At 34.1% G+C, this 15,528-nt stretch overlaps 1 protein-coding gene across 2 annotated transcripts; it reads left to right on the top strand.

The window, feature by feature from the left end:
• Positions 1 to 3,284: 3,284 nt before the first annotated feature.
• LOC124361959 (Parkinson disease protein 7 homolog) lies at positions 3,285 to 15,287 on the top strand. 2 transcript variants are annotated; one of them, XM_046816050.1, is made up of 5 exons: positions 3,285 to 3,618; positions 9,016 to 9,177; positions 12,667 to 12,736; positions 13,627 to 13,749; positions 15,072 to 15,287. In XM_046816050.1, exons 1-5 carry the CDS (start codon positions 3,439 to 3,441, stop codon positions 15,203 to 15,205), a joined length of 669 nt encoding a protein of 222 aa, XP_046672006.1. In that variant the 5' UTR covers positions 3,285 to 3,438; the 3' UTR covers positions 15,206 to 15,287. The 2 variants fall into 2 exon arrangements, with proteins under 2 accessions (XP_046672006.1, XP_046672007.1); XM_046816051.1 differs by lacking the exon at positions 3,285 to 3,618 and adding an exon at positions 3,648 to 3,780.
• The last annotated feature ends 241 nt before the right edge of the window (positions 15,288 to 15,528 follow it).

A 15,528-nucleotide genomic window follows, 5' to 3' on the forward strand; every position in this document is an offset into this window, starting at 1 on the left:
TTACTGGGAGTATTGCCTCAACAACCCTCCTTCCCTTTCCTTGATTTTTCAGCCAGCAACAGTTTAAGGGATTCTCACCAAATACAGCATTTACATTCTGAACATTGGTGATTTAAAAATGAACAAAAATACAAATGTTCTCACACTGATGCCATATCTGACCTGGAGATCAAGAGACAACTTTCCAGTTGCAATGCCATGAAAGTGTCTTCCGGTGCCAGTAGTGATTCATACAATATTTTAGAGTATTCTTACTGGATTACATTTGTGTTTAGTTTTTTGTAAAGATGGATTAACCACCTAAGCTAAATTATCATTCCTATAGGTTTATTTCAGAAATGTTTTATCGAAACTTTGGAACAAGCTGCTTTAAAAAATATGTAGGGAGAAAACAAATATGTTTAGTAAATAACTGTGATTACAAAAATATCTAATTTACGTTTTTAATTTTATATTGATGTTTTAAATTATAATTCTTCATTATTATTTAATTACATAATTTATACAAAAAGCTTGATCATATATATATATATATATATATATATATATATATATATATATATATATATATAATCTTTAAAGAAGTGTATTATTACATATAAATTGTATTTTAATGTTATTAATGAAAGTTTTGATACTTTATAGAAAATATATTTATAAAATAAGAACTGTGACATAATTAAATTACAATTAAAAAGTATATGAATCATAAAAACTATAAAACTTAATCAAAACTAATTCATACAGAAAATGTAATCGTGATTTAAATAAAAAAATGCAATTGAATTAATTATGAGTTCATAACAAATGTCAATGTTGTATACTATAATTGAACTTTACTATTATAGTTCATTTATGATATACAATAGTGACATTGGTCAGGCTCTTTATTATGTGAATTGCACATGTATTTAAATCATGATTAAGTATTGAACTATAATAATAAAATTCAATGATACGAAAATTTAAATGTCATATTATCATAACAACACAAAAGAAATTAATTTCTACAACAACAAATAACAACAGTGTCAGTGCAATAAAAACAGTAATTCTATGAAAATATGAAACAAACATTTTGGTGAGATAAATACATCACTTATCTAACATTTGTCAAAGACACGTGCCATGTGTTTTTGACTATGTATTTAAAAATTTATGTTTAATAAAAATATGAGTACTCTATGTCTTTCCCAACCTTACTGAAAGTAAGCCAAGATGGTGATTTGCCCTGATTGAATGGTGATGATTGTTCTTGTTGGAGATTCTTTTCTGGAAAGACATTTAGACTCTTTATCATTTATTAGACAATAGTGTATGTAGAGATTTGATAGTCATAATTTTAAATTCTTCTAAATTGGTGAACATAGCTCCCTATCAGAGACATTCCAATTGCTCTTAAAACTTTATTTGCCCTTTAGATTTAAAGTTCACACTAGAAGTGCCTCATAAAGATATACCATATTTTTTATGGGAACAAAAAAATGCATGGTAAGGAAGCAGTTACCAGCATATGAACAGCATAAAGGCTCCACATGGCTTTCCCAGCTTAACCAACAAGATATAAACCTAAAAATTGACAGAAATGATATCAAATATTTAAAAATAGAATAATCTAGTGAAAAAATAAGCTTTTTAATTTTTTGTTATTTACAATTCAAAAGTTTTAATTAAACCATTCTTCAGCTGTTTCTATAGATTAACTTTCACATCATACTAACTTATCTGTTAAATCAATCATTACTGCAAATGATTACAATTTATTTTCAAAGTTCATCAGATTTTTTAAAACTATATTATCAACTGCTTTGGTTGTATTTCTTCCCAGAAATGAAACTAAACTATTCACAAAAAAACAAATTATTATTAATAAAAAAAGTATTTAAAATGAAATGAAATATGCCTTTATTCAAGAGGCGGAGTTAGGGCTATTTAGCCCTCTCTACCACTCAACCTCACATAATATACAGATATAAATGTACATTAAATGTTGGCCTAATGTTTTAATGTTGTGTTTAGTTATTACTATATGCATAATTCAAATATTTTACTGATTAGGAACTAAAGAGAAGGTCTACAGTCAAACTTAATAGTCAAGTAGTGGGTTTGATTTAAAGTTTGGTATTAGCAATTTTAAATTTATATAAAGCTCAAGTTTATTTCAAAAATGTTAAATGAAAATTATAATTTAACTCTTTTACTCCTTTTTGAGGAGTAAAAATAATTCTTACAAAAACCTAAACTCTATATCTTTATGCTGGAAAGGTTCATTCAGTAATCTGCATCCTGAAAACTATGTAAACAGTTTACCAATTCTGCAAAATTTTAAATTCTGCCTTTATCATTCAAATTAGAGAATTTTGAGTTACTTCTTAAATAAAAATAATTTATTATGTATTTTTATTGGTTTTATGTCTACAATCTTATTTATGAAAATATTGATTTCGAGATTATTTTCTTATGTAGTCCACTTTAACATGGCATTCCGTAGAATATTAACTCCTTTGATAACATAAAAAGAAAAGCGTAAAAGGCATATTATATATTCAAATCATATAAATAATACATTCATGTAGGAGTATTCCTGAAAATTTAATTGTTGTACTCAGGATTAGGAAAATGTCTGTGATGTGATGGAATGACAGACTTCTTTTATACTACACACATAGTAATAGTATGAGAGAGGACATCCAAGTTTAAGGTGAATAGAAGAAAACCCCAGAATCAAGAACGTAGTCAGTAAAAATTTTTAGGGAGTTCCAGAGAACTGATATTTTCCCGTAGTGGACAAAGAGTAAGGCCCCATTTTGTTCCTTAAAAAGTTCTTGACCAGTTTCTTTGTTGAGAACGATCATTCAGCAGTACATGTTAGTAATACTGAATGATTTAAATAATAATAATCGTTTACTAAAAAAGTAATTGAAATTTTGGGGGCTACGGTCCCTTTGGACCCCCTTGCTGGCTACGTCTTTGCTCAGAATTTATTTAATGAGGTTTGATACACAACTGATTTATTGGTTATTATTTGACAGATTGTGCATTACAGTATTCATCAGAGAAATTTTACCTAAGAATATTTTATTTGACCTTTGACATGTTTAGTACAAAATTTGCAAGTTACAATTCCCAGAATCTCATAGCGGAACAACAGTATTTCCAGGAAATGGCATTTTTAGTTAAAACAACTGTTATAAAATATTGACGTAATAAATTGACAATCTAAGTTCAGTAAAATAATCAGTTATTTAATATTAAAGTCACATAACTTATCAAACATTATAATGTCTAACTAATCACAGTGATCTGATCTAGTGATTGTGACACTCAATAATGTTCTTGTTATTCTGTTCATTAGAGTTACGCTTATTTGAAATGATTACCTAGTGTTTAAAGTAAACATGATAGTAATTTAAGGAATATTTTAAATATAAAAAAAACATGTCTTTTGTTTATTTATTTTCTATTATTTTGTGTACTGGAATTCCATTATGCAATTCATTGACATTTCCATTTGCCGCTAAACAAGCAAGAGCTAATCTGACAGCCGTAGTGTTAATATCTGATGGCACAGAAGAGCTGGAAGCTGTTACAACTATTGACTTACTCAGAAGAGCTGGGGTTAGTGAGTAAATCATATTATTCTGTTACATTGTCTGGGGGTTATGGTAAGCTCTGGATTTGATCCTCTGTGCAGTTTTTTGTTTTTTTGTTCACTCAATGCAAGAAGCTGAGGAAACCCTTCATTTCCTCCATTCCGATGGGATTTTCAGCATGAGCAAGGTTAGTGGTAGTAAACACCTCCTGTCGTAGTTTAGGCAAAAGATTGTGTTGGGTAGAGGAATCAGTTGTAACATTTTTGTAGAATTATCCTGTTTGGTCTATCCTTAAATTGGGTCTCACAGAAAAGTCTGTCCATGTATGTCTGTAACCGTCTGTACATTCATCACTGCCAACAGGTATTTGCATAGGTATTCAAATTTCTGTAAACCTCTCCAGACTACTTTTACACCTCTTTTACATTTTAAATAATGGCTACATAGGATCTTTTTCAATGTCAAACAATTGTTCCTACCCTGCATTCTAGCCAGCATCAGTTAAATTAGTAACAACTGTTAATTTATGTTGTGATCTATTGTCCAAACATTGTGATAAATAAATAATAAATAGAAATGTATTTATTGGTCAAGCGTTCATCAAAGTACAAACAAAAATTGATACATAGATCACACACAAATAAAAATATGAGTAACATTTATCACTTAAACATTCCTGCAACACTTTTCTTAAATTTTAATAGGCTGAGGGTTTTGTATAGGACAGAGCATTATATTTTTTTGGTCCAAAGTGTCTAAATGCTTTTTTTCCCTGTCTCTAAACTTGTCCTTGGTAGGTGTAATAGACCATCCTGTTGAGTACAGCGTTGGCTCACCTCATGCCTAAAAACCAACTTTCTCCTAAGATATTCTGGCCTTCTTGTCTGAAGAACCTTATGAATCAGCTTAACGATTTGAAGATGGGAGCAACCCTCCACTGACATCACCCTAGCACTTAATCAGTACTCGCTTATGTGATTAAACTTCCTTGAACCGTAAACAAATCTCAATGCTCTATTCTGCAAACGGGTGAGAACCATCACATTTTCCTGTGTTAAACAAAAAGCAACGGTTGGAAGAGCACAGGTTATTTATGGGAAAACTTTTTATCTTGTAATATTCTAATTTAGAAGAGACTAGGAGAATTGTGCTTAGCTAAGATAAAATTTCAACTTGGTTGTAACATTTTTACATATGGCTTTCACGTGGTAAGAAATGTCAAGTTGGTAATCAAGAGTGATGGCAAGAACTTTCAAAGTATTGCATTAAGTGCACAAAGTATACAGTGATGCACACAGCATGAGGCCACCGGTTTGAGTTTTGGTAGTAATTCTGTGACATATTGTAGCCAGTTGGGCACTGGACATCAAAATGGTGCCATTCTCTTTTTATGCATATTCTTGACATGAGCCAGATGAACATAATTTCAACCCAGGATTCCAAGAGAAGTAGAGTCCATCCGTGCAGTTGAAGTTGTAACATTTGGGCCTTCATCATCACTTCTCCTGTTGGTACAAAGTAAAAACATAGACATATTCTTTATTTGTCATTTCATTAAAAATACACCGGTGAACTTTCAGTTTGTTACTTCTTCCACTGCATAAATTCTTCTAAAGTAAAAAACATTTGTTGATCAACCATGAAGTCAAGGCAGTCTTCAGTCTTGCTCATGTTAGGGTCCTGAGTTCATCTGGTAGGAGATTGTGTAGTTTTCTGACCATACATGCTGGCTGGTGTCCTCTCGTACTGTGTGAAAGGATGATGTGGCAGGGTCTGGTGTGAGGCATATCTAGTATCGTACCTGTTGATATTTGAGCCTTGTTGGTGAGTTCTTGTATCAACATACAGCTTCTTTTATATCGAGGGAGATGACTGTTATTAATTCTAATTTTCTCTCTCTCTCTTAGGACAAGAAGCTTATAAATTGCACTTAGTTCTAAGAACCTTAGCGCTGCTTCCGGAGTGACAGGATATTCAGGATGGATAAGGTTAAGGGGTGGGGCCGTCTCCTATCAAAATCCATGAGGAAGAATTAGGGCACTAATCTCAAAGTCATGTCCCCCGGAAGAAGGGGAGGCCGGCTCTCAACCAGCCTCTCCAGTCAAAGCAGGCAAGAGGTGGCACACCCTTGTTGAGGCTAGTAAGAACCTTTGATAGTTAGGGAACAAACCCCACAAACTCCAACAGTCATCTGCTACAGTAGACTAGACCTATCAAATTAACCTTGCAACCCAAAATCTCGACATTTGCAGTTGTGATGTGCCGCTCCTGGACATCCATAAGGTTGCCCAGATTTAAGTGACACATCGGTTTTTGCTGTGCCCAGTGGTAGGTTCAACTGGAAGGTATAAACCAGCCAGAAGTGATCCCTGCTGGATGTAATTCTAGTGTTGCAAAAAGCTTCTTTGTACAAGTCTGTAGGGTTCATCCCAGCCAGAATTCTTACTGCTCTCTTTTGCAGTATTAAGACATGTTTTATGTTTGTTGCTGTCGAGCATAGCTGTTAAAGAGTCTATACGCTGAGTCCTGGAGATTTGGTTATAATGACAAGAAATACAGAATATTCCTCCAAAGATACATCAGGCACAGTTGGATCTGAAAATCCTCTCCTCCAAAAAGCCACCTGCTTGGTTTTGGAAGCATTCAAAAGATCATTTTCATGGCAGTATTGGTAAACAATTTCCAGAGCCATATATGACTATACAGCAAGTGAATTAGGAGAATGTTCAGCGAGTAGCAGCATTGTGTCATCTGCAGAACCTTTAGAGGCTAAAAGATTTCCTTCAAATTTAATTTGGAACAGAAAACTGATGTAACAACTTTGACAGTTTTTGCAACCTGACAAGCACTAAATGTGGAATATTGAAAGCCATAAAGGGAACACATTATCTGCCATCGTGCTTTAGGAAAAGTCATAACCACATTTTTGGGATGTTTCAGCTACAATATTACCCAACAATCTCAACTTTCTTATTGTTGCTTTATTGATCTTAATATTGTAACTATACAAAGGAGGAGAAATGGCTACAAACGATTCTAGTGATGCTAGTGATATAAGGCTTCAAATGACTAAAGGACTTTTAGTTTTCCAGCCAAGATTCTATTTGATGTCCCAATTCTCTTAATCCCATTATCTGGTATTGACTTCCACTGACTTGGAATCTATTCTAAGGTAACACCTTTACCCAGCAGGGTTCACTTCTGGCTGGTTTATACCTTCCAGTGGAACCCACCACTAGACACAGCAAAAATCGATGTGTCACTTAAATCTGGGCAACCCTATGGATGTCCAGGAGCAGCACATCACTAACCGCAAATGTCGAGATTCTGCTGTGGGAGATGACTGGTGGAGTTGGTGTGGTTCGTTTTCTAACTATCAGAGGTTCTTGCTAGCCTAAACAAGGGTGTGCCACTCCCTGCCTGCTTTGACTGGAGAGGCTGGTTCAGAGCTGGCCTCCCCTTTCTTCCGGGGCACTTTGAGATGTAGTGCCTTAGTTCTTCCTCATGGATCTCGATAGGAGGCCCGACCCCCTAAACCTACCCCTTCTGAATATCTTGTCACTCCGGAAGCAGCGCAAAGGTTCTTAAAGGACTAAGTGCAATTTATAATCTTCTTGCCTCTAGTGATGGCTCATGGGCTTACCTGTTCTTTTGGGAGAACCATGAAAACCATTCCTGCTTACTTGTGACACCTGTGATTCAACAATTTCCTATCAGATGTCATTTGTAATCTTTTGATCAGGATGATTCCGCTTTTCTTTCTGACAGTGAAAAGAACATTTGCTCATTGTAAAATTCTTTTGTAATAATGGCTGTTTAAAGTAATGACACGATGTTGGTTGTAACATTAAAATAGTAATTACAAATGTGTAGATGTTTACTCTATTGTTTGTTAAACAATTTCTACTTTTCAACAATTCAAAAAGTGATCATACGTGCAGATTTCGTTTGGGAAGGGTTTTATTTTACCCTCATCTGTTCCCAGTGACTATAAAATATGGTTTATACTCCAGCGCTCTGAAAAATGAAATGTGATTTGCTATTGTTCACATTTGTGAATGTGTAATACATTACCTGCAGTGCATTTTACTGTATAATAAAGTTTTGTTTTGCTGTGTGGTGTTCTTTCTGTGGGACGATGGCACATACTGTATGTATGATGTTCAGTGAAATAGATGGTTACACAAGACTTCTACCAACGATCCAGACAAGTTCTGTAACCATCTTGGCACTCTCTAACTCGAAGGTGGCAATTTTCACCCTCAGTAACTCGAACTCCTCACTTAACTCCTTCAGGTTTGAGTTATCAAGGGACAACCATAACAGGCAATAAAATGTGTATCTGACACATGCATTTTTATTCAATGAGTATTACCCTGAAGGCTCCATAATCTAGGATTTGGTGAAGCATATAATTCAGGATGCTGGAAAAATCTCTCATCCAACCAACTGTCTGTCTTGTAACAAAATAAGCTAAAAACTCAACATTTTCCATGATGCTTCATTTCTATATAGGAAATAATGAGTTTGATAATGGTACATGTCCCTTGAGGGAATTTCCTTCGTTCTATCCTTAGCAAAGTCTGGATACACATCCTCTGGTGTACCTGTACCTTGTTCTAAAAAACACTACTATTAAAAGGTAGTCATAATGTTGAAATCAAGTATTTACATTTTATAACATTTAACTGGTTTTATGGTTGTGAAAACCATACATAATCTGCATAGTAATAGTAATAAAAAGGGATTTAATTTTGAGTTACGTATAAATTATAATAAAAACCATATGGCTACCCAGAATTTCTGAAATTCTCTGGTAAAAGAGGGAAAATATGTATATATATCTTTATCAAGGACGTAGGCAGTGAGGGGGTCTAAGGGGCCTGGAACCCCTGGAACCCCCCAATTTTCAATTTTTCAATTAAATTTTTAGTAAACAATTATTATTATTTAAATAATTCAGTATTACTGACAAGTACTGCTGAAAGATCGTTCTCAACAAAGAAACAGTCACAAACTTTTAAAGGAACAAAATGGGGACTTACTCTCTGTCCAATTACGGGAAAATACAGTGTTGTCTGGACTTTCCAAATATTTTTCCTGGCTAGGTTCTTGGTCTTTATGACTAACATAACACGTTCTGAGGCCTATACTGGGTGAAAATGACTGATTTTACTCAATCCTGACACGGTGAATGTGTTTACTATATTGTTACATCATGATGAGAAAAATAAAAATAACATGAGCAAATAGATTTTAAAAAAACTTAACTATAGGTTTTTAATAATGTTAACACTTTCGTTGAGCTTCCAAACAAACAAAGTTGTAGTGATTTATTTAATTTCCAATACGTACAAGAAGAAGTAGTTTCAAAGTTTTTGAACCAACATTGTCCAGTAATAAAAAAAGTGAATATTTTCAGATGCGAGTGACTGTAGCTGGTGTGCCTGGTACTGCTGCTGTCAAGTGCAAGTATGGCTGTGTACTGGTGCCTGACTGTGGGCTGGACTCCGCTCTCAAGCAAGGGCTGTACGATCTGGTGGTGATACCAGGAGGTGAACAGGCCTGTAACACTATGGCTCAGGTGGGTGCTTTTCTTGTGTTCTCTTAGGACGAGAAGCTGAGAAATCCTTCTTTTCAGTTAGTTTTAAAAGGATCTTTGTGCTTGCTTCTGGGTTGACTGGATATTCATGATGGAAAGGTTAGAGGCAGGAACCGCTTTCTGTTGAGATTCACGAGAAAAAATAGAGCGGGCTCTAGAGGCCAGTCATCCTGTTGGCATCTGCAGTCAAAGCGGGCTGGGGAGCACCCCCTTATGCCTTGGCTAGCAACTGCATTTAATTCTTAAGGTGCCCCACCAACTCCAACAGTTATTCCCCCAACAGCTATACCTATTGATCTACTCTTGCAACCTAATATATTGACATTTGCGGTTAGTGATGTGTTGCTTCTGGACATCCTTGGTATTGACTAGATTTAAATGACACATTGGTTTTGCTCTACCCAGTATAAATTCAACTACTGAAAGTTATAAACAAGCCATAGGTGAACCTACCTGAGGCATGGCTGTATAGTTGGTAGTAGTGATTTACTACCAAAAGAGTGAAGAATAGCTGTGTGTGTTGGTATCTGACTGAAGAGCTGACTTTGTTCCGAAGGAATTACTATAGTTCAGCTCACTGTATCATTGATAGTGGTTATTTACTACCGAAAGAAGCAAGTATGGATACGTGTTAGTACCTGACTATGGAATGACTCAGAGCCAGTCCAAGGTCCATGTGACCCGTGGTCTGGACAGACATGAGGGGGGAGAGGCAATTGACACAGCCGAAAACTAAGAGCGATTTAAATTGAAAATTGAAATTAGGAGTTTAACCAGCTTTGAGGGTAAGGTGCAGAGAAATTTGGGCTAGTTTTATTGACAGATATAAATAAAAAATTCTTAATATTTTTAAAAGAAAAATGGCTTTTGTTAAGTTATTATAAGAAATATTTTAAATAGTTATGTTTTAAATCTTTTAACTAAAATACAATTATTTAAATTGCGAGCACAACCTTATGTAGCTGATTAATTTGATAATGTCCATCTCACACTGATAAAGTGTGTCAAATACTTAGGCCTAATTTAGCATTTAGTACAAGACCTTTTGGCTCACAGCTAACAAGACTAAGGGAAATTTCTGTTGCACTTTATAAAGCCTGGTTCAAATTATGCCTATTACCAAATTCAATAAAAATCACAAAACGTATGTTAATCTAATCAAACATTAATCAAAATTCAGTCTTACATAAGAAGTTTCTAGACTCTGCCATGTCACTGATAAAGTGAACTTCTAAAGTCTCAGTGATACAGTGTGCAGGGATGATCCTTGAAGAGTGAAGAGAGGCCCAGGCCATTTGAAAGGTCAGAGGAGAGAGGGACCAAGAAGTGAAGCAAGTCCGTCTTTCATAAAGAAACTGGTTACATTTGGCAGTATCCTGGCCTCTAAGGCCTCCTTTATTAAATTCTTATTATCACTGGCCTCAAAGAACCCCCTGGCCTCTAAGACCCCCTGGGTAAGACCCCCCTGGCCTTTTAAAGTTTTACCCCTGGCCTCTAAGAACCTCCTAAAACCTCTGACATTCGATTTGGCTAATCTCTTTCTGGAAAGTGCAATAATTGGCACAAAAATTATAACAACAATTATTTCTCAAAATTACAATTTTTTTTATAAAAAAATAGATGATGACCCAAGTCATTTCTATTTCATTAAAGCAGAAACTGATCACCCCTGCCCTATAAAAGTTTGAAGAATTGTTTTAAAAATTTATTTATTGTATCCTGTGCATCTTGTTTCTTCAAACTTGTATGTCAATTAGCTATTATCATCATTTTTAAAGAAAATACTGGTTATTTGTTATTTTAAAACTATAATCAGAATACAAAATTAATTTTGAAACATTTTGTATTTAAAGTAATAATAGTAGTGAGGATATTACACCTTATTACATTAAGTGGACTCACACTTAAGATCACTGATAAAGTGTGTCAAATACTATGTTTGAAAGCATCCAAAGTACAACATCTGTTTGGCTCACAGGCCACAAGACTAAGGTCAATTTCTGGTTCTCTTATGTAAGCTGGTTCATTGAAACTTATGCTATTCAGCATCGTTAAAGTCACAAGAACTTAATCTAAAATTGTTCAAATTCTATAAAATCACAGCTTCAGCATTTTCTAGGGATGCCATGTCACTGATTTGGAACTTCTGTAAAATCTCTTAGTGACAACCCGATCTTGGGAAAGTAGAATCTTGTGTCTTAGAAGGCTCCTAGGCCCTCACTGAAATTCTTATGATGTAAGAAATCACAACTGGCCCCTGGCAAGTCCCGTCTTTCGAAAAAAGCCACCACAGGGATTGCAAAGAAACTGAAAGATTCCTGGCATGTATATGCCTCCTAGTTACATGGCATACCATACATAGAAATTACATACTAAAAATAAACTTAATTAGCAAAGGCTTCCCTGAAGCCTCTGAAAATTTTGGCCTTTACTTTGCCTGGAAAGTGCAATGATTGGCCAAAAATTATCAATCACAATTTCTCAAACATTGTCTTATTTAAATTAAAATTCGTACTGTGAAACACACTTATTAAAGCAAAATTATCCTTACTATGGTATTAATTTTTGAAGATTCTACTATTTATTTAATCACTGACCCTAAAAAAGGTACCTTTTGTGATAGCAAAAATGTATAACACCAGAAAAAAAATGGGAAGACATAACAATGGTAAAGTTCACTTCTAATAAACATTGATTTTGTATTACAATCCAAGGAAAATGACGCACTTAAAATTAAAACTCACACTCACTATAATGTTTACGTAGAATTTAAAAAATCAATAACTAAAAGGTTTGTATTTATTCATTGATTGTTACTACAAAATTGTACAAGTATGTCTATGTGCTGGACATTAAATCATCACTTTGCGATGATCAAACATTTTTCTCAGGTCAGTGGGCTCATTGATAGTGGTGGATTCACTACCAAAAGAATGCAAGTATGTCTGTGTGCTGGTAATTACTGTGGGGTACCTCTGCTCTCGAGCAATTACTATAACTCAGGTCAGTGTATCATTGATAGTGGTGATTTACTACCAAAAGAAAACATAAGTATGACTGTGTGCTGGTATTCACTGTCTTGTGGACTCTGCTCTCAAGCAATTACTATGGCTCAGGGCAGTGTATCATTGATATTAGTGATTCACTACCAAAAGAATGCAAATGTGGCTCTGTGTGCTGGTATTTACTTTGAGGTGGTCTGCTCCTAAGCAATTACTATGGCTCCGGTCAGTATCATTGATATTATAGAATAAAACTTATCTTTTATCCACCACTTGCTTCATAAGTTCAAATGGAATAGTTATACCATAAACCAAATGGTTAACCAGTTTTCAAATACCATATTATATACGGTTTGTAGAAATTTTCCTTTTTTAAACCATCCCTCCTTAGACGTAAAATGATACAGAGTGTTTAATCTCAACTTTTATTTGTTAGTAAAGACTACTTTAATTTCCTTTTATGTTTCAGTCAGACAAAGTAGGCCGACTGCTCACAGAACATGTGAAAGGTGAAAGATTTGTTGCTGCCACTACTTCAGGTGATTGAAACAAGCTCATTATATTCTGGTTCGCTCAGTTTTTTACATAACAGGCCAAAAATTCTCAAGGCGAATTCTGTTAATGGTTTTTGTTAATAAAAAAATGTTTGATACACAACAAAAAACATAAAAACACTAATAATTTTGTAATATATATATTTTCTGTATTATTTTATTTTATTTAGGTATTTTTATGAGGCTACTTATATATTTTTATAACAAATAGCTTTTTCCAACTTTAAATTATTATGTACAAGGTAGACTATGCCAAACCATATATTGCATAAAACTTTACTAAGTTTCTAGACCAAAGGCATTATCTCAAAGACATCCTTGTAGGATATGGTTTTTTTGATAAGCTGTCTTGACCTAATTAAAGGTTACATGTAATCATGTTAGGAAGACAGTTAACTCCCTAGACCACCGTTGTTTAAAGGCAATAGTGATACTACAACAGCATCCTGGCCAGATAAGAGATATATCCACTGAAGGGACATGCACCATCATCGAAATCGACCTTGCCTATTTAGAAATAAGTTTTTTCCAAAACTAGTCCTATTTAGGCCTCAATTTGGCTTCAAGATTTTCCTCTGATCTTCCTGAGGCTTTACTACCACTCAGTAAAATCCCAAACAGCACCATCATTCAAATCAACTTGCCTTTGTTGAAGTTAAGATTACAAGTAAGTTCTTTGAAGGGCTTTTGAAAAATTTCATCTATTCAAACGTTAGTATAGTTGGGAGTCAACTTTTTTATCATTTTTTTATCAATCTTACATATTTTTTTATAATTTATAGTATTTTCTCTCTCTGTGATAACTTTTCAAATCTGTTAACGATAATCATGTACAGAAAATATTTATACAATTTTAAACCTGATATTGTAACCAGGTCCAGTGGTGTTGGATGCACATAGAATAAACTACCTGCAAAGGTTAACCTCTGCCCCAGAATTTGCGGACAAGCTGCGGAAACACTACTCGTATTACAACTGGGAGGAGACAATTGTTGATGGTAATGAATTAGTCTTATACTCTCATTATCTCATAGTCTAAGCGAATACATAAATGTTTACAGTAGATATAAAAGTGCTGAGTGGTAAGCTAATCGTAGAAAGCAGTTTTTCTCATTTCAATTTTGTAGGTGTTCCTACGATAGATTCACTTTAGAAATGAAAACAATTTATAATCTGTTTTAACTTGTGTTCATATCTCCATATAAGTTTTTTGCTAAGTGCAAGTTGCATAAATCCTGATTCAAGAATAATGATATTAAAAGAAGTTTAGGCTACAATCAAATCATACAGATGTTTCTGCAAATTTAATGTAGCAGTATTTAATCTGTTGTGATGCAGTACTTTCTTCTATTTAGTGATATTGGCAATGATTTAGTAGTATTTTAGACAATTTGAGATTATTTTTAAGTTAAGTTTTATGACTTAATATGACCATATAACTAGTTTTCCAGATTTCTCAAAATTTAACTACATGTATTCCAAGTGAACTTTTTAACTTATCAAAATTGTCTTTTTCATACTACTATTCTTAACCTCAAAAATTGTATACTTGCATTTAGAGCTTAATCATGTTGCTAACCCAGCTTGTAGTACAGTTTTAGTGAATTCCCCTTTATGAAATAATTAATAAGCTATTCCTAATACCCTCATGTTAGGACAATGGTTAGCATCCAAGTCTAAGGAGTAAAATGTGGACCAAGCCTTATCTCTGCAATATCATTTGTTTTCTTCAAAACATTGAAATACATTTTCTTAGAAGTGGCATAAAATGAATGTCTGTATTACAATTCCAGGTGTAGAGAGTTCTGCATTGTTTAATAAGTTATTTTCTAATTTTCTTTAAAGAGAAAAAGTTAAAAATATTAGAGCCCTCAAACATTATACTAGCTTAAATACTTTTGGAGGATACTGAAATGTTTTCTACTCACCATAAGGATTAACTGTGATACAATTATTAACCAGAAGTCAATTGTGAAGCTGCAGGTAACAGCTAGAAGTGTACATCTGGAAACTAGCTCCAATCATAATTATTTAAAATTTGTTAGCATAAAGGACATCGTTATCACATATCAAACATTAGATGTGTTACAAACCTCTTAAAAATTATATAAACTGGCAAACAAAAACTATAACTGACCTCTTAAAAGTTATATAAACTGGCAAACAAGAAACTATAACTGACAGTAGAACACAATTCCCATGGTTATTATATGATCCTACAGATTCTTCACACCATTAAGCAAAGGTATATTTCAAATTGAAATTGTAAAACAGAGCTATATCATTTCTTTATATTAATGCAATCAATTTTGTTTTACAGAACCAGGGAAGATGATCACTGGCAGATTTAGCGGAACAATACTTGAATTTGGCCTTGCTCTGATCAACCATGTTGCAGACAAGAAAACTGCTGATAAAGTTTCATTTGGCTTGCAGCCTTACTCTAGTGTATAAAATTTACAGAGTTCTATAAACTTTTTTATTTTTTATACTAACACAAGTGTTTGCTTGCAAATACAAGCCAATCCACATCAAACATTTTTTTCTCTTAGAACAAGAAGCTGAGAGATTTCTCATTGCACTTAGTCCTAAAAGGACCGATCTTTGTGCTAGTGATTTTGCTACATTTACACTTGCTTCCGTAGTGACAGGATATTAAAGATGGGTAAGGTTGAGGTAGAGGTTGCCTCCTGTTTGAGATCCATGAGGAGGGATAGTAGGCACTAGTCAATCCTGTGACCCTGGATAAAGAGGAGGCCAGGTCTGTACCAGCCTCT

This window comes from Homalodisca vitripennis, chromosome 5, assembly GCF_021130785.1.
Source record: "Homalodisca vitripennis isolate AUS2020 chromosome 5, UT_GWSS_2.1, whole genome shotgun sequence".
In the NCBI taxonomy this organism is placed as follows: domain Eukaryota; kingdom Metazoa; phylum Arthropoda; class Insecta; order Hemiptera; family Cicadellidae; genus Homalodisca; species Homalodisca vitripennis.